Source organism: Nothoprocta perdicaria, unplaced genomic scaffold (assembly GCF_003342845.1).
Source record: "Nothoprocta perdicaria isolate Ctin4 unplaced genomic scaffold, notPer1 scaffold_24, whole genome shotgun sequence".
Classification (NCBI taxonomy): Eukaryota; Metazoa; Chordata; class Aves; order Tinamiformes; family Tinamidae; genus Nothoprocta; species Nothoprocta perdicaria.
In genome coordinates, this window is record NW_020455466.1 from 4,405,354 (window position 1) to 4,432,470 (window position 27,117).

The 27,117-nt window shown below is 43.5% G+C and overlaps 1 protein-coding gene across 1 annotated transcript; it reads right to left on the reverse strand.

Annotated features, from left to right (window-relative positions):
- Positions 1-7,421: 7,421 nt before the first annotated feature.
- CNDP1 (carnosine dipeptidase 1) lies at positions 7,422-23,529 on the reverse strand. Its single transcript, XM_026039778.1, has 13 exons — positions 23,482-23,529; positions 22,380-22,540; positions 20,026-20,147; positions 18,994-19,137; positions 17,603-17,765; positions 16,571-16,659; positions 14,525-14,725; positions 13,162-13,246; positions 12,444-12,604; positions 10,427-10,591; positions 10,076-10,217; positions 9,512-9,659; positions 7,422-7,595 (listed from the first exon to the last, which is right to left on the reverse strand). The coding sequence occupies exons 2-13, from the start codon at positions 22,414-22,416 to the stop codon at positions 7,490-7,492; spliced, it is 1,563 nt and encodes a 520-aa protein (XP_025895563.1). The 5' UTR covers positions 22,417-22,540; positions 23,482-23,529; the 3' UTR covers positions 7,422-7,489.
- Between the last annotated feature and the right edge of the window lie 3,588 nt (positions 23,530-27,117).

The following is a 27,117-nucleotide window of genomic DNA, read 5'->3' on the forward strand; positions in this document are numbered from 1 at the left end:
CGGCTGGGAGAGGCTGAAATGGGCAGCCAGGGTGGAAAACATTTGTGTGCCCTTAAGTAAAGGGCAACTCGGAGCCTGTGCAAGAGGAGGATTGTGTGTCTGCCCAGCCAAGGAGGGTTACGGGGCGTATCTTCGTTGTTCTCCAAGTAACAGCAAATCTTCACCGAGGAAAGCCCTGTAATTTTTAGTAAGGATGTCTTAGTTTAAGCACWTTTAGGCATTTTTAATAGGCTATCAAGGGAGTCTATGGAAACCCCTTCACTGGCAGTTGTACCAAAAATATAATTAAAAAATGGGTCTTTTTTTTTTAACATATAAAAAAATAAAAGATGACATTTTGATGCCCCTTATGCTCAGTTTCTCTATGATTTACAAGTTCCTTTTATAGGTATTTTTTATAGAACTGGGCCTCAAGTGACATCTGTATTTAAGTATTTATATTATCTGGTACAGCATATCCGACCTAGTAGTTCCCATATCACCTACTTAGTGAGTGAGAAACTACTGGGGAAAAAGGYAGAGTGGGTGCTGAAGTTTTATAAACTTAAATATTTTTAACTGTAGAAAATGACCAGAAGCCACATTTTTTAATCRAAAAAAAATGAAGAGGGAGCTATTGATATTGTAGAAGCAGTAATTAAAGCAGAATCAGTATTAATAAAGAGAAAATTATATGTAACAAAAAATGTTTTTGTCATTTTACACTTTATTTACTGTTCACAGACATACCAACATCTAATTTTCTGCATTAGATACATACATAATTTTAACCCTGAAATATTTGTGCTGATTAAAATATATCAAAATACAACCTGACTAAACTTGTGTAAATTGGCTTTAAAATAGGACATTAGGAATGATTCCACAAAGTTTTCATTCCACATCAAAATACTGATTTCACCAGAAGTATTRTTTGTATAAACAGACCAGTACCAGACTTTTAGTTAGCTCTGTAGTTTGGTTGGAAAAGGTAGACAGAGTCTTAATAATCTATGTTTAATTACACACAGAAAACACACACACAGCTCTGTAATTACCAAATATCACGGTCGTTTAGCAGAATAAAGTCTGTCATAATAGTCATACCCRCCAACTCTAAATTATGGGAGATTTTTTTCCACAGGCGTTTGAAATAACAGCCCAGTGACTGTGAATCCCAACAATGATGATGTGGGAGACRTCCCTGACAGGCCCTCGGAAGGATACTTGGGAGGGGAGGAAATGCAGCCACGTCCTTCGGTGACGATAACTTTGGGACGCGCTGGAAGGTGATGCCACTTCACAGAATCACACGATGGTTGAGGTTGGAAGGAACCTCTAGAAATCACCTAGTCCAAACCCCCTGCTTGCATGAGCCGTGCTAGTTATTTCATTAAAGGTTGCACCTGCTCAGTCACTCCATATTATTTAGTAGGGTCGCATCCCATTTGCGCCCAGTAAGTCATTTGAAAGGCCAGTAGTTGCCTGTTTTCACTTAGACAAAACACTCACTTGCTGCTTACTATCTTTTGTTAAATTCACCTGTATTTAATACAGAGAAGCTTATGCAAGCAAGTAAAAAACGTGATGGAAATGATGTTTTCCCCACCTCTTTCCATTAGTAGCACTGCAGTGTAAAATGAAGAKAAGCCAAACAGGCATGATTAACCCCTCCTGTTTTTTCTTAGAAAGCAGCCTTTTTTTGTGTGTGTGTGTGTTTTCTATAAGACGGAATCAGGAGGTTGTTAAGCAACTTTAAGAGAAGAAAAAAAAAGATTTTTCTTCAATTAAAAAAAAAATTATTAGCAGTTCATCAAATTTGCGTGTYGCAGTTAGAAGAGTTTGAAACAAAAAGTTCAAACCTTCCCCTCTCTCTGTCTCTAAGACAAATGGTTAGATCCACAAACTSCTAAGAGTGGCTGTATCTGCTCATCCTTTCCTGTGGCCCACAACAGAAGCATCGTCAGAGCCTCCTGTTCTGAGAAATGTGAACACGTTTCTATTCAGCTCTTGGAGAGATGAAACTGTTGGAATTGTTCCACCTTCATGGACCGTGTCAGCTGCTTTTTCAAATACAAGGAACATTGTGTGCATTGCAAGAAGTGAAGCTGAATTTCTAGAAACTTAAGATTTATCTCTCCTGCCTTGGTATTTGTAACAGGAAACATGATTGTGTTTAGAAGAAAACACCATACTTTTCTATTTGAAAAGCAAAATTTATATGGACTTTTCAAGGTTGTTCTCTTTTTTTTTTTCTTAGCAAAATTATGATCAAACACTACTACGCTTGGACTGCACATGTTACCAGTTTGCATTTACCTGCAGATTTAAAGTGCTGACCCTGCAGATCCCTGCTCAGAAGACTGATGAGGCCAGCAACATTTGAAGCCACCAGGATCTGCATGTCCCTTAAGTTACCACACACACTACAGCATTTGTATACATCATGCATACATATATACATACATGCGCATACCAGCACCTGTATATATTTGACTACATAAAACTGAATGAATTTGCTGACCACATAAATATGTCTGCTGGTCAACATCGCAAAAGTAAGTTTTAGTATGTGATTATGTTAGATAACTGCAGCTGAGCAGCCCAAGCGATTAAAAGCCTTTGCCTGCACAGCACAAGATCTGTGCAARGAAAGTGGGAGAGGCCATGTGCATTTCTGTGGGCCTTGCTCTCCTTGCTGCCAAACACTGAGGTTCGCTTGCCTGAGACCTGCAGGATTTTGATCCTCGGAGCACGTCTGTTAACATCTAGGCCTGTGCCGTTGAGAAAATCCCTATATTAAGGTAACCTACCCGGCTATGTTAGAGCCAGCAGTGGGTGAAGAGCCAGCAGCCCAGCTGAGGGAGCAGTTCAGCAAAACCACCAAGGCTGGTGGCTGGGACTCGGGCAGACAGCCTCGTAGAGCACACGGCTGCAACATCCAGGACCAAAAGCTTGAGAAAGGCCGTACTTGCTGTACCTGGTAGCCCTCAGTGCCCTTTTACCATCTGAATTCCCCACCCCTCCTGTGAGGGGTCAGATCATAGGTATGCTTGGGTCTTCACTGAGTCCTTTTGCTCTTCATTGGGTCCCGTTGCTGTCTCTTGAGGTCCTGGGAAGGAGAAGATGGTCCAGACCAGGGCATTTAGCACTTTCCTGCGTGAGAAGAGGCCTCTTTCTCTCAAATCCCAGACAGGAAGGTCCTAGCACCCAGAGAGGCCTTATCTCCACGTGTTGACATCCTCCCTTCTGGAGTGTGAATCACAGCACCAGGCTAAGTGAGGAGCTCCCTCGSCGGGGCCATGGGCAGCTAAAGGAGGCTGCACATAAACCCTCCCGCAGGGGTAATCCTGCCTGTGCGGCTTGCTCTCGTGCCAGGAGCCTGGTGGTGACTGCTTGCTGTAATGTGGTACTAACCTCTGACTTCGAAACGTAGAAAGAGTGATACAAGTTTAGCTGAAGTTAATAGGAAGGACCCACCRCTACACCTATTCTTGTTATTCTTTTATGTTTGGATTTTTTCTCCCCATGAGACTGTCAGTACCGTGTCAGGAGTGCATAGCTTTGAAAATTTTCCATTCCAATTTATCTTGGGAAGAAATTGGAAATTCTGATTTCCAAAATCAGAAAAAAATCTCCTTCAGCTCCACAGACAGAGACAGCTAGCATGACTTTTGGTTTTTTTCTTTACAGATACATAACTACATTATTTTAACTGYATGTATTTTAACTGCATTACAGGAGAGGAAACCTGTAAAGGGCTGGCACTTCACATTGTTCCACAGTGACCCTCAAAGGGTTTCTAGACAGGTGGCAACGTCAGTGTGATTCACACATACATACAAAATATCTGTTTGTTGTTGTTTGCTTGTTTTTATTTTTAAGTACTGCTACATAAAAATCTGCCTGGTGACTGACAATACCAAATCTTAAAGGATTTGTTTTCCTGGTACTGCACTTTTTTTTATAGAAAAGGTAATTCATTGCAGTAAAATGATAGAGAGTCATTTATTACACTGTATTATCGGCTACATGTAAAGATGTCCAGCTTTCAAGTATTTACAGTTCTGCCACTGTATAATTCATCTCTCTCAAACCCACAGAGCAAGTTTGTGAAAGACAAATATCTCAAAAAGAAATATCAAGTCTGTTACATTATATATCAATACATTAACTTCAAGATTTAATGTGATACTAGATCAGAAATGAGCTTTCAGAGAAAGCCACACCACATGAAATACAGATTTAATCGTTGTTTTCCATCGTCARTTATTCAGTATCTCATCCACCTGGCATTTACATCCAAACCAGGAGCTACACATSCACTGAAAACAGAAACTGCATAAACTATTGGGTTTATGAAAAACATTGCTTAGTTATACACTGAAGTTCTTCAATACTTTTACATTTAAAAGGACACAACTGCTTGCTAAGCCCCTGCACCGTTTGTGGAGGGTATTTTGAAGCTTGAGCAAGGTTTTTTTGGCTTTTCTTCTCCCCACAGGTGAAGTTTGCTGGCAAACGGTACCCAGATTCTGTGCCTTCCTTCCTTCTGGCAAGCCTTATTAAAACCTCTTTCATTTATGCTCACAAAGAAATAGCACAGTACTTGCTGCCTTGAAAGGCTGAAGTGTAACATGACAAGTTTCACATAAAGAGCCTGGTACAAATGATAGGCACGTTTTCAGATAGTGCTTGCAGTTTTTAAAGCAGTCTGAAAGTAAAAAAAGTCAGTAAAAAAAGTCATCTTCCTCCTCCTCCATCATGAACAGCTCACTCTGTCTGACCCAGGGGTCAGACAGGGTCGGAAAGATTTGCGGGAGCTGCTGGTCCTGAGGAGTGTTTGAAAACCCATTTTGATCAGGGGCTCTTTCACTTGCCTCATTAGAAATCACCACTTGCCATTTTGGCTAAAAAACATGGCACTTATTAGGCAAAATTCAGTATGAATTTTAATGTCACATAAGCCTTACCTTGGAAACGAATCTATTTATTCCAAATTTGGCTCTAACCTGATTCTGACCTATTCATTTTCTTCATGAAGATATATTTATCTAGTACCAAAACCTCCAAAACTTTTGCAATTAAGATCAGTGAGCTTAATTTCAAGCTAAGTGAAAATGGAAGTGCTCCAATTTCTTCAGAGTTTTTCTGGAATAAATTCTAGGATGGCATCATGTAAAGGTATATGTGTATCCATATGTGTATGTGTATATATGATTTCTATTCTTTAATTGCTTAGGGTATGAGAACATCTGCAATATGGGATATAGCAGACCTAGAACAAGCCTGAGAAAGAGAAGCAAACTTGCATCTAACTTCCAGGACTATTATTTTAGAACTATAGTTAATGTTCTGTGGCAACAAATAACTACTAATGCAACAGAGGAATAACATTGCTAGAAATGGTATATAACAGTACAGCCCTTAGGGAAAGGAGCACCATTTCTTTTCCCGGAGGCTGATGAGATGTTCCTCAGCAGGAGAGCAAGGATGCACCATCATTTTGCTCTAGGAAGAGTGCTGGGAATCCTGGTGTGAGGGGGAACAGCTTCCCCAGCACTTGGTTCCGGGGCCTCGACAGTCTCAAACTGAAGTTTTCTGCTGTTGCTCTCCTCTGGGGTCGAAGGGGGAAGAGGGGCTCTGCATAATGGGGGTCCCGCTGTTTCACACGTTTTTCACTTGATGGTCAGTGGTCATTTTGGATCTGAACCTTGTTTCCCTGCACTACTCTGACAGTGCCTGTGCATATAAAAATGCTGCCTTGCTCAACTGCATTTGGTTTGTTATTCCAAGGAATAACACAAAAATACTGCATGGAGCATAAAGCCCATCCAATAGCTGGACTTCTTAATGCGGTTTAACCGTCAGCAGCATGGATGTAGCCTCTTCTAAAACATTTATATTCCTGGGAGTCTGGCCTTGAGACCTCTTGGGTGCCCAAACGTACCGTGTTCCATATCCCAGCAGGGGCTGTTGTGCCGCAAGCCCCTGCCGGTGCCGGGGCATCCTGCCCTGCCGAATTCTTTGCCGTGGTGCCCCAGAACCAGCACACGTAGCTGCAGAACCAACACACGTAGGAGAGACRGAGCCGGGCGCTGCCGTTCTCCCCAGCACTGCATGCAGGCATCCCAGTACACACTTAGCAGCTGAACTGGGCTCCCCAACCCTCGGGAAACTGAGATTCACTAAACTCTGATTGAAACCTGGCATTCCTGATCATTATCATTCTAACACCTCTTGAAAGGCAAGCTACCTCTATATCCAGCTCCCAAGAATTTCTTTTACTTTTCCTTTTTTCTTTTTTTTTTTTTTTAAATTCAGCCAGTTCTTTTATCCTGATACACATTTTTTTTTTTCCCTCAGCTATTTGCACAGATTCTCTGTGATAGGAAATTTCACTCACTAGGTCCCACTTTTTCTACCCTTAGTCACCAGTAGAGGGAGAGGGCGGCTAATTTCCATTACTGAATTTATATCATCTCTGCCTTAATAGTAGGGCTAGCACTGGCAGGTGCTTTTGTATAAACTGAATTCAGCCATTTTGACTGTGTGAGAATTAACTATAGATTCTAATACAAATCATAGCTTGAAATAAGAAATAGAGATTTGAATTTTTGTGTGTAATTTTGCTAAAATAYTTGGCTGAAATGGTTAGGAACTGGAATGAAAATAGAGATTTCWAAATATATCATTTGTGTTTGATTATTTAAAAGTAATTGGCAAGTAATTGTTGATAGGAAAAACACCTTTCTGATGACATGCTTCGGTAAAAATAGCTGTTCACAGTATATTTTTTTCCTACGGTACAAGAAGGAAGTTGCATTAAGGAAATAAATGTAACACATTTATTCTTCATACTATGCCAAACAGCACAGTAAGAGTCAGTTTAAATGGGGGGGAAGGCAGAGCACAGACCTGCAAATCCTTGCCGGCTGCAGCAATTCTGTTGGCATCAGAGTGATTATTCAAGAAAGAAGGAATGTCTGCATCAAATTCAGCAAGCTAATCCTATTGCATTACCTGTTTATAGCCCTCTGTGGGGGACAAGGGAGAGATTAACATCACAGCATATCTTTTCTTCAATTAGTTTCATGGAGAAAATTGTTCAGATTGCAAGTTGCTCATATTCAAGAACCGGAATATAAATTAGGCAGCACGAACCTGGCCATATTACAAAACAGAAAATAAAGCAATTTTAATAAAATAAATATAAAAATTCAGTTCATTCAAGTGAATTTTAAAGATCAAAAAAAATGCATATAGTGCTCCATAAGAATGAATTATCTCTATTTTATAGTGCCAGGAATAAGGTCACTTGATTGACTGAATAACAAATACGTATCATTTAGCAGCATGCTGAGCAATAGCGTGGCATGTTAATTTTCTGCAAAGTCAGACATGCAGTTCTGCAGGAGTTTTGTTTTGTTTTGTTTTGTTTTTTCCAGATCAGGAAGTTAGATGGCTTAAAACTAAAAATGTGCTTTGCTCATTTCCCTGTGATGGTCTTTCAGTTGTCAGTCTTTGTCTTGGAAGTTTGTTGTAACTGTTCATGGAGCTTCGCTATCTCCAGGAAAAAAGCTGCAAACACTTTGGTTCCTTCAATGTAGTTGTGTCTGTGAAGAAGGGAAGAGAGAGAAAGAGCAACTATCAGACTGTTTCTGCTGCTCAGGTTAAGGGCCTGGTCCTGTAAAGTTTTCAGCATCTTCAGAAGAATTTGCAAGATTGGTCACCCAAAGAACCCACAGAAGATGCTCAGAATTATAAAAATGATTTATCAGTGACAACTGTGTCACTGTTAACTTCTTCAGTCTATCTTGTCACATGGCTTGCTCTTGTACAGGAGAGAGGTAAAAGAGGAAAAGCGCCTCTCCAGGGTTGGGAAAAGAATWGGCGCTGTGTTCCAGCTCCCTGTTCACCCTGCCGTGATGGCCCTATTTTGTTCTCCTGAGTCACGAGTACAACTGACAGACAAAGCACATGGCCGTGGAGRTGACTCCGCTTGCCCCTCTCTCTTGTCTGCAAGACCGATACCCCATTTGCCTTGGTTTCATCCATTTACATTGCAGGAGCAGCAGGAAAGTAACAGCGGGATGGCTTCCCGGGAAAAGGATYGGCTGTAGTTCGGGCTTCCATAGAATCATAGAATCACAGAATGCCGAAGGTTGGAAGGGACCTCAGAGGTCATCGAGTCCAACCCCCCTGCTCACACAGGGTCACCTAGAGCACGTGGCACAGGGCTGCATCCAAGCGGGTTTTAAAGATCTCCAAAGAAGGAGACTCCACAACCTCTCTGGGCARCCTGTTCCAGTGCTTTGTCACCCTCACAGTGAAGAAATGCTTCCTTAAGTTCCTGTGGAACTTCCGATGCTTCAGTTTGAAGCCATTTCCTCTAGTCCTATCCCTGYCCACCACTGAAAAGAGGCCGCCCCCCTCCTCCTCACTGCCTCCCTTGAGGTATTTATACACGCTGATCAGGTCCCCCCTCAGCCTCCTCTTCTCCAGGCTGAACAGACCCAGCTCTCTCAGCCTTTGCTCATAGGGCAGATGTTCCAGGCCYCTGATCATCCTGGTAGCCCTGCGCTGGACTCTCTCCAGCAGCTCCACATCMCTCTTGTACTGGGGAGCCCAGAACTGGACRCAGTACTCCAGATGTGGCCTCACCAGGGCTGAGTAGAGGGGGATGATCACCTCYCTCGACCTGCTGGAGACGCTTTTCTTAATGCACCCCAGGATCCCGTTGGCCTTCTTGGCCACCAGGGCACACTGCTGCCTCATGGTCAACTTGTCGTCCACCGTGACGCCCAGGTCCCTCTCTGCGGAGCTGCTCTCCAGCAGGAAGAGCAACTGCCCTTCCTGTGAGGGGCCTGGAGGAGGCTTTTTCATCAGTGCTATGTCTCCTGATTGCTGCTGTCTGTGACTGCAAGGGCTGGGGCTGCCCTGAGGAGGGGGGCAGGGGTGAGGGGAGACCAGGATTCTCYTGTTCCCAGTGTTAGCATGGAGCTCGGCACGGCCCACAGACAACACTCGGAATGCTCTAAGACCATGGGACCTGGAAGAATAATGAGGAGTGACAAGTCTCAGCTGATTTTGGTATAATTACACTAGTTTTGTCCCCTGTAATACAAACACATCTTAAGCTCCGTTAGGCCCATAAGTGAAAAACATCCCAATCCTTTCTTAGCTGCTTAACTGAGCACATCAGGCTGGAATACTTCAAAATGGATGTGGTGAGGGAAAAGTGCCCTTCTACATCATCTTTGAAATGAGAGGGAAAGTTTCAAAATGAAAGTTGCCAGTGTCTTGAGTTTAAAGGCTAACTAGTAAATYTATGAGAAGTTATATAGGAGTGTTTGATAAATTTGGAATTTTGTTTTCTGCAAGGCATAGTAACAAGTTTCCTTGGGGTGGCAGGTTGGGACAGGCCACTGGAGAGTTAAGCATCCTGTCTGGCARTGCTTGTGTGTGGCCTCCTGGGCACTTCAGTTCTCCCCCCTTCTCTTATAGCACAAATGAAGAAACGAAAAGAAACCTGCTTATTTTCTCATTCTGGGAGTGCTCCCCATCATCAGCTGCTCCAATTGGAAGCATTATCACACTTTTCTGCGTTATAGTCTGAAACATCCTGGCAATAGGAATCGTTGAGCCATCCCGAATAAAGTCTGGATCTTCTCTAAAAACTGAAATACATGAAAAGATTTGGCCTTATTATGTGCAATAAGGATCCTTTCTTCTGCTAACAAATGCTAACACGTACCTGCAACATGCTCAATTGAAGAACTTCCTCACAGATATTTTTCTGAGTGCTTAGCCAACTGATTTGGTGAATCTGTTGCTCTCTACAGACCTCTGACTTTGAATCAGCACACACACAAAAAGTGAGATCTTTTGGCTGCTCCTCCTAAGTACCCCCCAGCTCAGCAAAACACAAACGCGTAGAGGCCTGACTGGCTGAGTGCTCCTGCAAAGATCAGTGACGATTCCTAAGGATCAACAATCACACCACAGAATCAGGAAATCTGACTTGTTTTAAGGCTGAGCATGATTCCTYCTTAAACTTGCAGAGATAATACTAAATATGAAAAAAAAGGCCTACCCGTTCTTACTGCCCTTCTTGCTGCTGTATATACTGGATCGTTAATATCAGCCAGCCAGGGCTTTGCACCCAAAGGCATAGACACACTCAGTTTGTTTGGGCTCTTCCTCTTGGAAAACACATCCTCCAAGTACTCCACCACCTACAAGGAAAAAAATATTCCTGCAAGAAGTGTTTGTCTTGTTTCAGCTCATGAACTTACACCTGCATTTTCACTTCTAGTCTCATAAACTGCCAAACACAAGAAACACTCAGTTTGCTGCTTCGGTGTCAGTGTTCGAAGCATTGAGAGGCACTTCATTTATCTAAAATGAGACAAAACCAATCAAAAAAAAATAGTAGGCCTCTTACCTGTTGTTTAATGACTGAAAGCTCCATGTGGGGGACTTGACGGATTGAAAATTTGCCTGTGACTTTTGCTGGAATGACTGTTTTAATTCCTGGTTCATGAAAAGCTCCTTCAATCCCATGAATAGAGAGAGATGGATAACGCCACAGGTGTAGAAGTATTTCTTCCTTCAAAAAAGTAATATCCAAAATACAAGGGATGACACTAGAACCATTCACAATTTACAGAATCAAAGTGAACTAACAAAATTTTTCCATCCTAATTTTTTTCTTGGAGGCCTCTGTACTTTTGGAGGCCACTTGGAGGCCACTTGGAGGCCACTACTTTTCAATCAATATTATCAATATTTGTTTACTTCAACAAATATTTCACAGAATCACAGAATGGTGGAGGTTGGAAGGAACCTCTGGAGATCATCTAGTCCAACCCCCTTACTCCAACAGGGACACCCGGAGCACRGGGCACAGGGCGGATCCAGGTGGGGTTGGAAGATCTCCAGAGAAGGAGAGCAGTTATTCATGGACAATGTTGGAGACCAATTACTCATGGACAATAGAAAAAGGAAACCATTATTAAGAAACATCTTGGAAGCAAAACATTTTTGGTGTAAATGTAAAATAGGCTAAAAAAGGGAATATATGTTGCATTTCTAAAAAAAACATATTGGGGGTCTCTTCTCCCTCCCATGCCATTTCTACTGAAAAATTAACTATGTTATTTATATCTTTGTCAATAGTTGACATTTTTTCATTTCAGATAATGATAAATTGTGATAATTTCTACACAGCTCATGCAATATATGTTTAAACATGCTTACTAGATGTACTTTACATTAATGGTCTAATTTGAGTTGAAAAACATAAATAAAGCTGATGCTTCTTGGTCTTAGAACAACTTCTGACTTGACCACCTAAGGATTCCAGAGCTTCTGACCTACTTGCAAGAAAAACCTGTGAACAATTTAGCCAGATCCTTTCAGAAGTACCAAGCAGAACTCATAAGTTTTCCAAATTGAGAAGGGAAGAAACTTTTTTTTTTTACTAACGAGCATCTCATTTAAATAATACAAGAGGTAAAATGACTGTAATTAATAGCCAAGTTGATCTGTTTTTCTGTAGAAGATAAGAAGGAARAATATGACAATGTTTATTCTAAAGAAGAAAAGAAAGAAAGGAAATACTATCATTTCTAGCATCTCTTTTTATATAAATTGTGATTGTAAAGCAGAACTCCACAGTGATGCTTCTTTCTTTGTACTCCAATTTTATGAAAATAGATCCTCAAGTGCATATAAAAGTTGCATTGCTTCATCCTGGTACAGGCACAGTACCAAACTTTTATTATGTTTATGCTAAACTTGCATGTTACTGATAATTACTTTTTCCATGGGAATAATTGCATTCACCTTCTATTATACTGGTATAATTATGTTAGTGATAAAAAATGAATGAAGATCCCCTCTCATCTCCTGGCTGCCACTTTTGTGCTAAGCCCACCCTTGCCTACTTGTGTGTTGTCTTTATGTGTTTTATTTTTTAATTTAGGATGTAATTTGTAAATGCTGGCAAAGTTTTAGGAGCTTTTTGACATGCTCAGCAGACATTAAAGTCTGAATTAAACAAATAAAAAGCCCAGAACGCATCACACTAAAGCTGCCTCCCACTTTTTAGATCTGAATAGAGCCTCCTTTTTACCATCTGCTCTGTTTTGAGAGATTTAGTGCCTATTGCGCTCGCCTGGCAGGTTGCAGGTTGGATTTTGCCGACCAAGAGCAGAGGTAGCCAAACTGTTTTGCATTGCTCCTTTTCATTGCTTAATCATTTTGCATCACCTTCCCAATAGCTTTCATTTTCAGCAGGTGTATTTAATTTTATTGAGATTTTAATGCTCTGCGCGCTCCTTTATTTTCTGGAAATTGCCATTGATTGAAAATATCTTTCTGTTTGACTTCATCCATAAATGCTATGAACGCGTCATTTACATTCTTTCTGCTGAGGATTTACACAGGTGCTATTTTACCTTGGTGTCGTAGAGGAATCTTTTCACTCCGCTATTGCTTTTATGTTCCTCCATATCAAATTCAATTGATTCATACAATTTCCTCTCCTCCTCTGTCAGGGCAGCAACACTATCGTAGATTCCCGGGATCCGGATATGACCTGTGGGGTCCACAAGGCTGTCTACAAAATAAGATGAAGATATCAGTAAACAGAGGACCTGTTCCTAATATTTGTTTCTTTTACATGTGTTTTCCTGTCTCCCTAGGCCTTCTCTCCCGAGTGACTGGGTCCCTAATTGTTCSCAGCCATCGCGTTGTGGTTTTTGGCTTAGGGTATCCTGTAATTTATAAGGGATCTTGGAGGAGCTGTTGGCAGTGTCTGCTTGCACTGCGCTGGCAGCTGACGTGAAAATATCATCTCACTAGGATCCAAATTAGCACCAAGAAAAGCAGGGTGCTCTGACAGGGTGCATCCTCGCTGCCCTTCCTTCAGGTTGCCATTAGCCATTGACCGTTCTCGATTAACGCCAACAAGCGTGGGAATGGAAGCAGCAGGACAAGGCCGGATGCTGCCGGGAGCATCTCCTTCCCCAGGGCCCGTTGCCAGAGTGGAGCTGAGCGGTCAGTGGGGCACGGGGATCCGCTCCCTTCCCGCCTGCCCCTCTGTGGGTCCCGAGCACGGCCAGCCCCAYGCGCCCCATTGCTCCCGCCAGCCCCAGCCACGGTGCTCATCATTACCCAGCAGAGCCACCAGGTCCGTCATGGGCTCGTGGATGATGCCCCCAAAGGTCCCAGAGTGAAGGTCCTTGTCTCCACTTTCGACCTGTATCGAAATCCTGCTGTTACCTACCAGCATTCCCTACCTTCCTGCTCTGCGATAACTTGTTTTTCACCGGGGCAGGAACTTTCAGCTTTTGGAAATAAATATATTAATGGAATAAATGGAAAACTATTATATGTTTCTGTTTATAAAATGGACAATGTAAGTTTAGGAATGGCCTGMTTCTGGAAACAAAAGATATGGCCTTGTTGTAAACCATCGGAGAGGGAAATTCAGATGTCTGTATCACTTACAGGCCTTTGAAATCAAGTATCTCTCTCCCTTCCCTCTTTAGCTTCAGTAAGATTAAACACATCACAAGTGACACACTCTTATATTACTGTTTACAACATTAGTGTGTAAATCCTTCAGGCTCTTTATTCTCCTAATTTAACCAAAATCTTTATAATAAAGGCAAGACAATCTTAYTTGTTTAGCCGTAAGAAAATGTATGTCCCACCTTAATTCCAAATTGCAACAAATAAGAATTTAGTGGTCCCTTGAATCACAGAGCATTAGAATACAGAAAGGCATTTCATTTATTTAATGGTTTCTTTTCCCAGACACATTTTCATACTCAGGTTTATCATAAACTACTTTCCTTCAACAAAATTGTTTATTCTTCTCTAAGGCTCATTACAGTCAACTGCCTGGTAGCAGACAGAGATCATTTCTGATGTTTTAGCAGCATTATTTTTCTTAACCAAGACTTGGAAGAATTGAAGCAAGGCTGATGAAGTTCCTTCAGCTAAAAACAAATTTTGTTTATTTTCAGACATAAAGGTTTTCTCTAGTTTTCTGGTTCTTTAATCCTGCTTCCTGAATTCTGTGATTTCACAGGAACTTGCCAGATGAGGAATTCCTGCTCTTTATTTCACTWTGGCTCCTGTTGGTTGCTAAGTATACTATGGTGGTTACAAAAAATGTGTTTTTTAAACCTAGGAATGCGACTAAACTGAGTCCCCATAGGCAGCTACGAGGCACTAAGCTGCTGCAAAGGGGCAGAGAAACCGTGTTGGAGAGAGTCGGGGTGTGCACACACACACGCACACACACACACACACACACACACACGTGTGCAGGGGTAGGAACAACCAACATGGCAAGGGAACAGGGCTGCTGTGAGGAGGGGGCAACGAGACCAAGTCGAACAGCGACAGGAGAGAAAGGGGGTAGGAAGGAGAGAGCGACGTGACTGCGGGTTCGCGCTCGCTGCGCGCACTCAAGCCCAGCTCAAGCGCAGCTCAAGCCCAGCTCAAGCCCCGCTCAAGCGCCCGGTACCTGCACGAGRAAGCAGGCGCTTCCCCGCGTGCCGTAGGTGAGCGCCGGCTTCCTCCTGCTGAGCCACACGTTGTCGGAGAGCACGAAGCAGTCGGCGGCCGCGAGGAAGCGCCGCCGCTCGCCTTCGAGCAGCCGCTGCAGCCCCGGCGAGCCCGCTTCCTCCATGCCTTCGATAACAAACCGGAGGTTCACGGGCAGAGCCTACGGAATCGTTAACGACCTCGGGGTGAGGAACAGGCGCTTCCAAACAATAAACAGAATCATTTAAAATGCAGTAGCGAAAGTGTCTGTAGTGTGTATCATGACAGGAGAAGGAGGAGATAAGATGAATGAATGCCTTTTTTATTTTCCTACAGAATTGCACTGGCAGACACCCACACAGAGTAACCCAGCAAAGCTTGATTTTCTTAYGTGTTTTTCTTTCTCCCCTTTATTTCTGAAAAGGAATGCAAAATGGAACAGCTTTTTTTTTCTTTTCTTTACTTCAGGTTTCCAGAAAACCTGCTGGACTGTCTGGAAATTTTCTGAGAAAGTGAGACTGATAGCACCAGTTATGCTTCCCAAAGCAACTAAAGTATTAGCAGTACTGAGAGAAGTGCCATTTAGTGAGACATTCCAGCAGGTTTTCCTATCTCAGCTTTCATCCTTCCACCAACAATAGTCATTTGGAAACCACTGGCAAAGGATTATCACTGCTGTTTTCACAACATGTTATCTAAAGCCAGATACAAGTTGGCCAGATTATGGCCAAGATGCTTCTGGTGATGTTATAATTGTCAGGTTAGCASTCGTGAATCTGTATGCCTGCTGGTTAATAGGGATGCATTTCCCATAGAAATTGAGAGAACTTTTATTAAGGAATAGTGAGAGTGTCCTATAGGAAAAATAAATTTGAGCTCAATTCTATTCCAATTCATTTTCTCATTACAGGTTTTAAGATGCTTTCTGTTTGATTCAGTTCTCAGACTAAAGCCAGAAATAAATGTCTAGAATTTGGGGAACATGTTACTGATAAATTCCCCAATAGTTCATCAAATGACCATAAAAAATTTAGAAACAAACTGCTTTTGAACATTGTCTGATGRTCTGTGCTGTTTTCTGGGAAATTATAAGGGTTTTTTTCTTTCTTTTTTTTCTTCTTTTTCTTTTTTTCTTAGGGATACTGAGTTCAGATCAGTATTACTGACGCAAGAAAAGCATGAATTTTCCAGAGCATTGTGAAAGGGCTTTGCAACCAAGACTTAAAGCACAGTCCATGTTCATAATGTCTTCACAAAGGTACCAAGGTATTTTTCAGCAATCCAACAAAATATATTGTGGAAATTTGCCTTAAGGAAGGTAGCTAACTAGGATTTAAGCACGGACTAACTAACTAAATCTGTCTCAAAATTATTAAATATACAGACTGGCTTAAAGACAACTATGCTGCTCATTGTAGTAGTTTAGGCAAAACTTGATTCTTAGAGACCTATCAGTCTCCAAGGGGGTGTATGTGTAYATGGTTAATGCATCCTGCCAAGCATTTTCTCTGATAAATTTAATACGTTGTTGAAAGAAGACTGCATTGCATGTGAGCATTTTTAGATACTTTAGATCTCTTTATCCCTGTATACAAACTGAAAGTAACTTGTAGGTAGCTAGGACTGAAGATCAGCAGAATGTAACAGCAGAGATGAGTCTTCATGAGCAACCCCTGATTTATGTAGTTTTATGATTTTAAAAGTGCTCAAGAGAGGAGTTCTCAAGGGCATTTAATGTATGTAATATATATTGAATGCTTGCCTTCCCCCTGCCTGTCTTACTCTGCAGGGCAATGACAGTGACACCATATTTACATTACAAGCAGCCTATTCAAAATATAAATGTTCAGGACAGCCAGTTCCTGGAGTGGGACCAGTGTCCTAGATGTAGCATTAGAAATAAGCTAATATTTCAAAATGCACATAATCTCTTGGAACAGACACATATCCTCTAACTCACAGGAGGGGRGATTTATTCCTCCAGAGAGATACCRTGATAATAAAAATATTTCTCTCCCATACGTACTAATTTCAAGGCTCTGAAAGTTTCCACTGCATTTATCCAAGCTAAGACAGGTCCTTTATTATCTGTTGCTCCACGCCCATAGAGATTTCCTTAAAAAGAAAAGAAAAATCTCTTAGGCAACCCTTGAAACTTCTCTTGCTGCTCCGGGCGATCAGCGATCCCTGCTGCTCAAGCAGTCACAGTCATGGGCCATGTGAAGGGGCAGTAGCACGAGGTGTTCCTTGCCTTCTTTTAGGTGAGGTGAGGGCTGTTTCCCAGCCTAGCACATTCATTCCTTACCACGTTATTGTACCAGGTTGAGCTTCAGCCTTGTTCTTAGAAGCTGTTAGCTCACAGCGGGCATGCCTGGCACCTCCAGCACAGCTCAACACGACATGCAGCTTCTGCCTATGCATCTGTAGAAGTCCCTGCTGGAGGCAGTGGAGGTACTGCAGTGTGTTTGTTTGGAAATTATCCCCACAAATGGAAAAGAGGGGCTTAAAATTGCTATAGCACAGAACTGGCCATCAGGATTTCTGAGTTCTCAGGCTTCCTTGGACACTGACCCTCCATCTCTCCTTTTTCTTCCTTCAGTGAATGGTGCTTTTTGTGCCCAGCAGAATGCAGCTGGGGTTRTTACCTTAAGAGAGACCTCTCCTTCCTGCCCTGTGAACTCTCCTCCTCTGCAGTGAGGTGGGCAGGGGTAGAACAGGCCTACGTAGCCAGAACAAACTGTGGGAGGGAGGGTCATGGTCGATTCAACAACCCTACAAGAGCAGTAGAGCAGAAGTGCATTCTCTGTATAGACTACTAGTCTATAAAGCAACAYTAATCTCATGTGACTCTTCCACACCAGATATTAAGCAGTAACTCTGAGATTTCACTAGTCAGAGCATAATCATCYAGACCCAAGTCCACAGGATTTGTCCCAGAGGTTTCCTTGAGAGAAGCCATCATGCTTCAATGAAATATATAAGAAATATAACCTCTTCCCACTCCAAATCTCAGTGATATGTTCAGATACTGATGGCAAACTTAGGATCAGGTACCCACCATTGATTTCAGTCAGTGTGTAAGGGTCAGTTTTCCAGCCATCTTCTTTTTTGGCAGGCTGCACATCCACGTGCCCATAAAAGCATACAGTGGGTTTTTGTGGATCCTGGCCCAGTTCTGCAAGAATGACTGGTGGCAGCAGTACGCTCTGGCCATCAGGCAACTATAGAAAATGTTAAAATAAAAGCAAAAAGCAAAAGCAAAGCTGCAGAAACTTGCGAGTGCTATAAAAAGAACTGAAATATTCATTAATGCAAATACTTTTACGTTACTCTGATTTGAAATACTCTGATTTGATCAGACCACTGAATTTCACGTTGACTCCAACTCCAAACTAAACAGAGAAATTAAGATCCCCTYCCCACCCAGTCAACCTCTATAGGGACTTTATGGAGCTCTTCTAAAGTGCTACTTTCACAAATGTACTCTTTTCTGAACTTCTACTTCGCTCAACCAAATACTTGGTTCAACTTTGCGCCCAAATCTTGATGGTAGAGAAGACAAAGCTGCAGTGCTGAGTGACAAAAGTACATGTCACAACATTGAAATGGCCAAAGTCACACAGAAATTAACTGGCAGGTTGGTTTTGCGACAGACAGATACCAGGAAGCCTGTAAAAACCTCAAAGAAAGAAATGAAATGAAGTTGTGTCAGCAGAAGGCAGCAGCAGCTATTTCATGCTAGTCTGAAAGCAGGTTAAGATTTTAAATTAATCCTGTAATGTGCAGCTATGTGAAGCAGATCTCAGCATTGGTTAATGGGTTGGGATGGAGGTAGAGCTGGACGTCTCACAGAAATGAGAGAAGCAGGAATTAGAAAAATGTGTGTACTGCGTTGTATTTGCCAATAATGTTAGTATGTTGCAATACTGAAGCACAGCAGCTTCTTCCTCAGAAAAACTCAGACCCAAAAGGAAAAACAAATTTGTAAAACAATAGTTCTTTGTTCAGGAGAGAAAGGCATCTCTGGGGTCTGCTCCAACAACGGTTAATGTCTTCTCTCTTGCTATTAACATAGACTGTTACTACATATTTTGGCAATCAATCATTGTTGTATACCAAGTGCCTGCTGATGTTTTAATTTTAAATGTATTTGTTACAACTAATGAATGACATAATCTTAGATTATTAGAGTTTTGCAGTTCGGTAATATCCTTGTGCTAGGACTTTGAATTGTCTGTACAGTCTCATAAGCTTATCTAGGTACAGCCTGGGGAAGGACTGAATTTGGCAGGTGTTATCTGACTACGGGACTCTTGATAAACTTCTGCCCAGCTACGAAGAACATGGSTAAGTCATAGCACATGCAGGCATATGTATAGCAGGGAATGTAATAGGTGTAACATGAGAGGAGAAAATCCAATGTTTTCAATACAAGAAAGAAAGAGGCACCTGATGCGACCCCAGGTTTACGGAGTGGACAGTGGCTCCCAGCGCTCTGAGCCGGTCGGCTGCCAACGTCACCATTCGGATCACTTCTCTCCTCAGGTCTGGTTGGACAGAATCGCTTTCCACTGCCACCCATTCCTTAAGGTGCTGCATAGGAAAACAAGACAGACAGTCTAAAAACCAGGGCTCTGTGCTGTTGTGCCTTTGAACACAAGTAGTATCACTTTTGAGGACGTTTCCTTTCCAGTCTCTCACAGCAATGATACAGACTCCGTAGCTTTACTCTGGTTGAGGGGCTGCCGGGGCTCCTTATCACCTTTTTTGCGTCTGAAATGTCCACTTCAGGCTTGGCCCAGCACAGACCCATCAGCTCCTGACTCATCCATCTGTCCTCTGCAGGCTTTCCCCCTCAAAAAAACCTCTCCAGGGCGGCAGGAGCCACACTTCTTGCTACCCAACTCGCCCATGACGTTGCGCCTGCCGGAAAAGCCCCATTTCTGGGGGAAAAGCTTCRGGTCCCACAAGAATGGCCGAGCTGCCTTCTTGTGGTTCAGCATGCCCCTGCTTGTTGAGCAGACAGGGCATCCTCTGTCACCAGCAGATCTACAAACTGGTCTCCCAGGTGTTAGACTGGGTCACAACCAATAGTTTGCACTGCAGAAAYGCCCTTAGGTCTAAATTATCTAGGCAGTCCTCATAAAGATTGAGAAGTGCTCATAACTTTAAAGCATAAGCAATATTTTCAGGACTAATTATGCCCAATTCCTATTTCCACCCTCTCCCAGGAAAATAAAAAAAAAAAAAAAAAATCAGAAACAGCACAAGATTTGGCTCCTTGAGAGCAAAGCAACACCAGAAAACCAGTTCTGCTGCAAAGCAAGTGAGAGGACATCCTATCTAGTCTGCTTCTCTAGTCCAGCTCAGGTTTTGGCTCTGGGACATCCAAGTGTGAGGCCACCTGGAGGACACCCGCAGCCCTCATCCATGTCCCCAGCACAATGGGGCCCTCTCTTTACCTTAATGAGTGGTGCCTACCTCAACAAAAACATTTTGATGCAGGTCAATGTACTGGAAGATCTCAGTCTCCAACGCTGAGGATGAGGAGGAGGAAGAGGAGGAGGACATCCCTGCCTTGAAGAGTAGCACAAGGACAATATCTGAAAGTTAAAGATAAAATCCAGCATGTTAAGGACCTTCTCCAATAAACACTTTTGTCAGCGCTAGATACCATAGAGAGCTGACAAGCAACAGCCTACTGAAGTCTTATTTATATCCTTCAAGACAGAAGAAGGTATAGCTGAAATGTTTCACCATACAAATGTATATAAATGTATAGCTGAGCTTACAAAAGAAAAACAAATTGTGACAAATACAACAAAACAAAGAGTAAACAGCTTTGCATTTTCTGTTTGGCGAGTAAATTAGGGGACACATATTCCAAAGCAACATCACTGCTTCACAGTTTTCAATGCACAAACTTCAAATCATATGTTCTAGCCAGACAGCCACAAGGGAAGCCTTGCAAACATCAACACACACGAGCTGCTCACAATACTCATCTTTCTTTTTCTTCATTCCCAAAAGAGAGGAGGGAAATGGATTCAGGAATGTACATTCCGTGATTCACATGAGTAATGGATAACATTCTCGATGCCAGAGAAGATTGGGAATTAAATAGTTTTTACAGCTAAATATGAACAGTCACAAAGCCAAAACCAAAACATTTGATAAGTGCAGAAACCATTTAGTACTTACAAACCTCTCTGAGATCTTATTTTTGGATAGATGAATGAAGATTTTAAAAATGCAACATTTCTGAAAGCGCTTTGCTTCTTTTCCAGAGTTTTCCTCCCTTCTCCCGAGGCGGCTGTGGTTTCTGGAGGCCGTGCGAGCGGAGCAGCCCTTGGAGTGCGGAGCTGAACGGAAACGAGCGGCTGCRCGGGGGGATGGGACAGGCTCCCAGGGCGAAGCTCTACCCTGATGCTACGAAATAGCTCCACTTCTCATCTTCCCGCTCCACTTCTCACCTTCTCCCACCAATTCTGAAGCTTTGCTGAGGTAGCACAGCTATAGTTATGGTGAGTTCCAATTCTGTTTGCTTGGCAGAGACGAAGGGTGGAAACTCCAAGTGTGATGAAGAGGAGGAGGGAAAGGCAGGGAAGAGTCAGAGAGTGGAAATAAGAGTTGTGATTATTCCCGCCTGGAGGCTGGGGTGCCCCGGGAGGTGCTTACGACTCTTACGGGGCTGCTGTGTAGAACAGGAGGAGCACAAAAGTAAGGAGAGGGTTTTTTCAAAGGTCACCCTACCCTTTTAACCCAGCTGGAGCCTTTGGATGATTCATCTCCCAGACCTTAATTACTCCAAAGAGATGAGAGGCTCCATCTTTGAAASATCGAACTAGAGCCAGCACGTTTTTCACCCAGATGGTGTCAAGCCCAAACGTCTCTGGTGGTTTCGTTGTGGACATAAAAGCTTGCAGGACCTGTTCTTAAACAGGAAACTGTTTCTCCCTTTGTCAAAGTGTAGCGTTAATCAAAAAACTAYGGCTCTGTTGGGCTGCAGAGACAAATTGCCCAAAACAGGTTTGAAAATACTTCCTGAAACACCTGCTTACAACGTCTGTTTTAGCAACTTATTAAATATYGAACCTTAAAGTTAAGACTTGCTGTGGTGACTGAGAGYGTTTGAGCGTGGGGCTGGGCAGGAGCCAGGCCGGGCCCTGCTGCGGCCTCTCCCRGGAGCGGGGCCGGCCCCAYGCCGCCCCACAGCGCRGAGCCCCCGACAAGGACCGCGGCACTGGGCACGGCGGCCGGCACCTCCCGCTCCTCCTCACACTGGGAATGGCCCCATGCCATTTCCGCAGGAGAGCACTGGGCCATTGCAAAGCACGGCTGTGGAGGTCTGCATGGGGTAGGGAAAACCCAGTGTGGAGCGGGGAGGGATTAAACATGGGAATATTGCTTAAACGCTAAGACTTGCCAGGGAAAATAACGCTTAAGTAATGATCAAAGTTTCATTTTCTTCTCATTTTCTCTGCACAGAAGTAGCCTCCAACAGGTGGAGCTAARCGGCCACGACCTCCTATGTTCCCTTCCCCAGTCACAGCAGCAGCAGCGTGGCCTGAAACAAGAGGAAACCATCGCGGCGAGTCTCGAAGCGAGCATGAGAAGAATCCAGGCCATAGAGAGCAAGAAAAAAACATCTTCTGGGGTTCGGCAACACGGACTTGGTGGAGGATAAATGTTCTAGTTTTAGAGCCTCAGCAGGCATGGCTTAACCACACAGCTTTCAAAACAGGCATCCTCTACCTCAAATCCCCACTTTGGCTATTACTTTCAGCCTTGGATTGTGCAAATGGCTGCAGATATTTGGCCCCTGTGTATCTTACCAAGGGCACGCGTGCCGAAGCACCACCACGTACCCATCAGCAGGGCTGCAAAGCTATTTTAGCAGAGCAAAGCGCAGGCTAGGCTGGGAATCACAGGCCTGCATGAGGCCAACTTTGGTTCGTGATGGGATGTGTTGGAGATAGAATTGAGACCACGGTACCTRCAAGGCAGAAAATAAAGGGTTGTCTGAGCCAACCTTGCACCTTGTGTCCCAGAGACCGCACGTACAGGGAGGAAAGCTGCAGGTAAAGCCAAGCACAGAGTCCRCGTTTGCTTTTCCCTTTGTTGTCCCTCTCTTGAGGTCTAGAGAACAGCTCTGATTGCACGGGCAGCACTTCCACCAACTGTTGGTGCCCCATGGGAGAGGTTCACTTTTGTGCTGGTTGTGCCGTGGGCAGTGCTGACAGAGCTGCCAGCGCTTGAGAACTTGAATCAGATGTTTGTCTAGAGAGAATCGGGGGCTCCTGCTTCTGTTTGTTATGAATCTTGCTTTGTGTTTAATGCATTATTCTCTCTCATGAATCCTTGATGGGGAAAATATTTGAAGAAATCACTGCCTCCTCAGTTATCCTTCTTGGGTCTGCCACCTTTCCACAAGGAAGCAGCACAGTCCAGAACATGATTGTCAATAAAAAGGGGTTTGTACAACCAATAAGTCCCCATTTCTTCATCATATGATATTCCCTCTCTGCTCCTATATTCCTTTTTGCTGAATCATTCTAAGAAGAGCAAGCATCACTAGCAGGTTAGGACAAGCTGAAGAAAAGCAGGGCTTTTAATGCTGTAAGGACAGAATCTCAGAAAGGCTTTCTCATGCTTGGGGGCTACCGTGCTGGTGGTCTTCCTCCTTTATCTGCCTTACACGCCACTGGCCTGGGTAGGTGCAGRTGGGAGGTGTATGTCTGGCAAGCTGCGCTTTATTAGGTTTTTAGCTGCTTCAGAAAAAAAGTAAAATATTGTAGAAGACCAGCATTCAAACAAGGAAAAATTCCCCAGAAATAAACTATATTCTSTAAGAATTTCCAAAGAGAGGCAGACTTTAAGAGAAGCTCATAGAGGGTCTCGAAAACAAATGCTTTCGCAGCAGAAATAAACACGAACCGTGGTGAAGTTGAGAGAACGAAGGCGAGGAGATACTCACGCGGTCCTGCAAAGCGGCAGAGCACCCCCGGTGCTGATGATTCYCACCAGGAATTGGAGAGCAGCTTGGCTGGGCTGCGCTTTGGGAGGGACGGAGGGAGGAAGGGAGTGCACGACAAGGCACCGCTCCTGCACAGCCCCTGCTGCGCGGCGAAGCGCCTGGGAAAGCTTGCCGAGAAAAAGGGAGCCCGTCTAGTAAAGCAGCAGAGAGACTTCAGGCTAGGCTAAAATAGCTCAGTGTTGCAGGAGGGTGGAAAATGCAAATTTCAAAGGAAGATAAAGCCTGGGAAAGCAAGGAAATATTCTTCAGTGTCCRGTTTAAGGTGTATTTGATTTAGTGTTATTTTAAAGAGCAGTTGATGCTTATGGAAAAATGTAATATGAGTATTTTTAGAAGTGCCACGTGACAGTCAGGCAGTTTCTCTTCCTTCATTCCTTTGGAAAGGGAACATTTTGTCTCACTTCCCTCCTATCTTGTCAAGTGCTGCTAGAAGTCAAGTCAGTGCTCTGCAGGGCTGATTTACAGAACCGTTCGTGCAGCCGTGATGAGTCTTTAAGAGCCGCTGACTTGGAAGTTCTGGGGAAGCTCCGGAGCAGGCGCTGCTCCACTTCCCACCGGTGAAGCCTGCGCTCTCCAGAGCTTTCCTGCCCACAGTGCCACATTGTACCGGGAATCCTGGGAAGCAGGAGGGCAGAGCTCCCGCAGGATCCRGGTGTCCTCAATCCCACTGCAGCCTCGCGCAGGGGCAAACCCGGCCTTGCCCTGCAGCCCAGGAAGCCGTCGGGAGCCCAGAGCTGCTCCCAAGGAGCACCCCATGTCTCCCTAGGAGTGTTTCACCCACAAATGCAGGTGAAAATCCTGGCATTGGAAGAAAAAAAGTGTGGAGAGAAAGGGAATTTGGCTTGCGTGACGCCAGTCAGTGTTTGACCTCCGGTTTTGTCTGAGATGTGGCCAACACAGGAAGAGAGACACTGGATTATGGTTCCTACTCCTAAGATGGATAAGCTAAACCTAAAAGGGTTAGTATGAGAATAAACTTCCCTGAAAACAGAAAAAAAATACATATAGAAAGACAATATGAAGGGTGTGCATGGGTGTGCTGAAAAAACAACCCGAGCGTTTCATAACCAACCCATGGAAAAATCAAGTCAGCAAGTTACAAAACTGCAAACATGAAGAACATTTGACATGAAAAGAAAGAAAAATGTCTGTGGTAGTAGAAGCTCATTAATCAAACAGATGTTGGGCCATCCTGAAAAGAATATTCCCTCTAAGGAATTACAGTCAAGAAAGATAAATAAGATACGTAGGTTACTATTTAACTAACTTAATAATGCCATATTCACTGCCAAGGGCCAGTCCTCTGGAGGCAGGTGAGGCCCTGGAAGACAAATCCCGACTCTTCCCAGGGCAACTTCCCAGTGAAGCCCTGTCCAGGTGCAGCCCCTGGCACGCAGGGAGCTGTGGACACGGGCACAGCGAGGGCACCAGGGCCTGATCACGAAGCCTGACCCGGCTGGAGGTGACTGGAGAAATGGCATCGAATCCAGCCACCTGCACAGCGGCAACGGGAGCACTCAGCAGATCTGGCCTTTGCTGACAGATGTAATCTCCAGTGAGGATTTTCTGCAGTCAGCGCTTAAAGTGCTGCAGTGGGAGCCAAGGGCATTTCGGAGAGCGCGAGTGAATCGCCCCGCACTTCTTGCTCACGCTGAACCTCTAACAGCAACAACAAACAAGGGCCTGTTTATTAGTTGTGCTTTGCTATATTACAAATGATAGTAGAAAGGAAAGCCCTTACCTCTCTGTGCCCTTGTTTTTCAGCTGCCTTTATGGTTGGTGATGAGACTCTGAACTGGAAAAGTCTGCTTTTCTACCTTTACAACAGGGACATTTTATCTCTGTTCACTGATATGTTCTGTAGTTATGAAGGGTTACTTATAAACTAAAGATTAACTTTTGGGTCAGATTCTTAAGCCTGCTTCTCTACCATGTCATAGTCCAAGCAAGCTATCCAAGTAACGACATCAAGCCATAAGAAATTTCCTCATCTCTTTCCTCCTCCTTTTCCCTTCGGCCGCTCTCTAGAAGTACCTGTTTCAAGCAGCAATCAGGAAGAAGTCAAGTTTTGATAGGATTTGACCGTTTTATAATTTCTTYAGAGGACTTAAAGAGGGGATTCATGTCTGTTGTTTTGAACTGAAAACGTAAAATATTCTGCCACTATTATCCATGTGGTTAGATTCAGTAAACATTCTGTATTAACAAGTTTCACTTCTAACAGGAATCCAAAGTCCTGTTCCAGAATCTTAAAAAGACCTTTTCTTCTTTCAAGGACTTGTTCTTCATCTGATTAATATATAAAACCTCAGTTGCAAATGAAATGCAAAATATTAGGGAAAAATGATTATTTGCAATCTTTTCAATACATCTTCTCCTATACAAAAATCCTGCCTTCCTTTATCCTGCTTTAAATCTGATTTGCACTGGAGTCAATCCTGAATTATAGTAGTAGGAGTGAGATGTGAAATAGATCTACATAGTTTATAGTCTTTTAACCACTTGCAGATTTTTTCACTTTTTACTACTGAGGTAATTACTGTGAAATGAAAAAAAAAGTGTTGATAACTTTACAGCTTATTATTTCATTGCTAATTGCTGCTTCGTTTAYAGCCTATAACCTGGAGCAAGGTTTAGAGTCCATAGTGTTAGAGATTTATGGACTTATGGTCATTATTCTATTTATAGAGCATCATAAACACTGCAAACGTTGCTTTGAAGMCTTTTTAAAGGCAGGCAGCTTTATCTCCTTAATAAAAGATACATTTTTGACAGTAGCTTATTAACCACAAGAAAGCCTAACTTAGGAGGAAAGATTAAAGAACTCAGCTGGACTAGTTTGGCCAAGTGCTGAGGCAGACACCTCCTTTCTGGCAAACGACAAGTCCCTAAGCAGAAGGAGATAAATTAACTACGGAGGAAAAAAAGAGAAGGAACTGAGAGAGATAAAAGGAGCAATGTGTTTGCCACTCTTGGCTTTTGGAAATGTAAGTTACCAAGAGCAGAGATTGTCTCCTACTTGGCATTTCTGCTGCTGCATTAGGGCAGCAGCCTCACTTGCAGCTCACTTATGCAGCATGTATAAAGTAAGAGGAACTTCATTTCAATGGCACTATTGCAGAACTTAATGTGCCTTAATTGTTACCTGAATTAATACTGCCATTACTTAASGTGCTTTTAAAAGTCTAAGTGAGCAAATATGCTGTCAGCAGCACTTCATTCGTAGCCAAATGATGCAACTATTTTCATCCTGCCACTAAGCAGTTACCTCCTGCTCCACTGGCTGTGCTTCCCCCTGAAGGTGCATTTCAGAAGGGGACTGACACTGAGGTGCTCTCATCACAGCTGCACGGGGTTTGGGTTGTGACTTCTCGATACACCGCTTCCACAAAGCTCAAAACCGGTGCTCGCCATCCCTTGGGAGCACAAACACGGGCACTTCCCCCGAATCCGCAGGTGTCCRTCCCCGGCAGGCCCCGTGCCCCGCGGTGCGGCGGCCGCCCCGGCGCTGCCCTTTGGAGGGGGCCTCGCAGCCA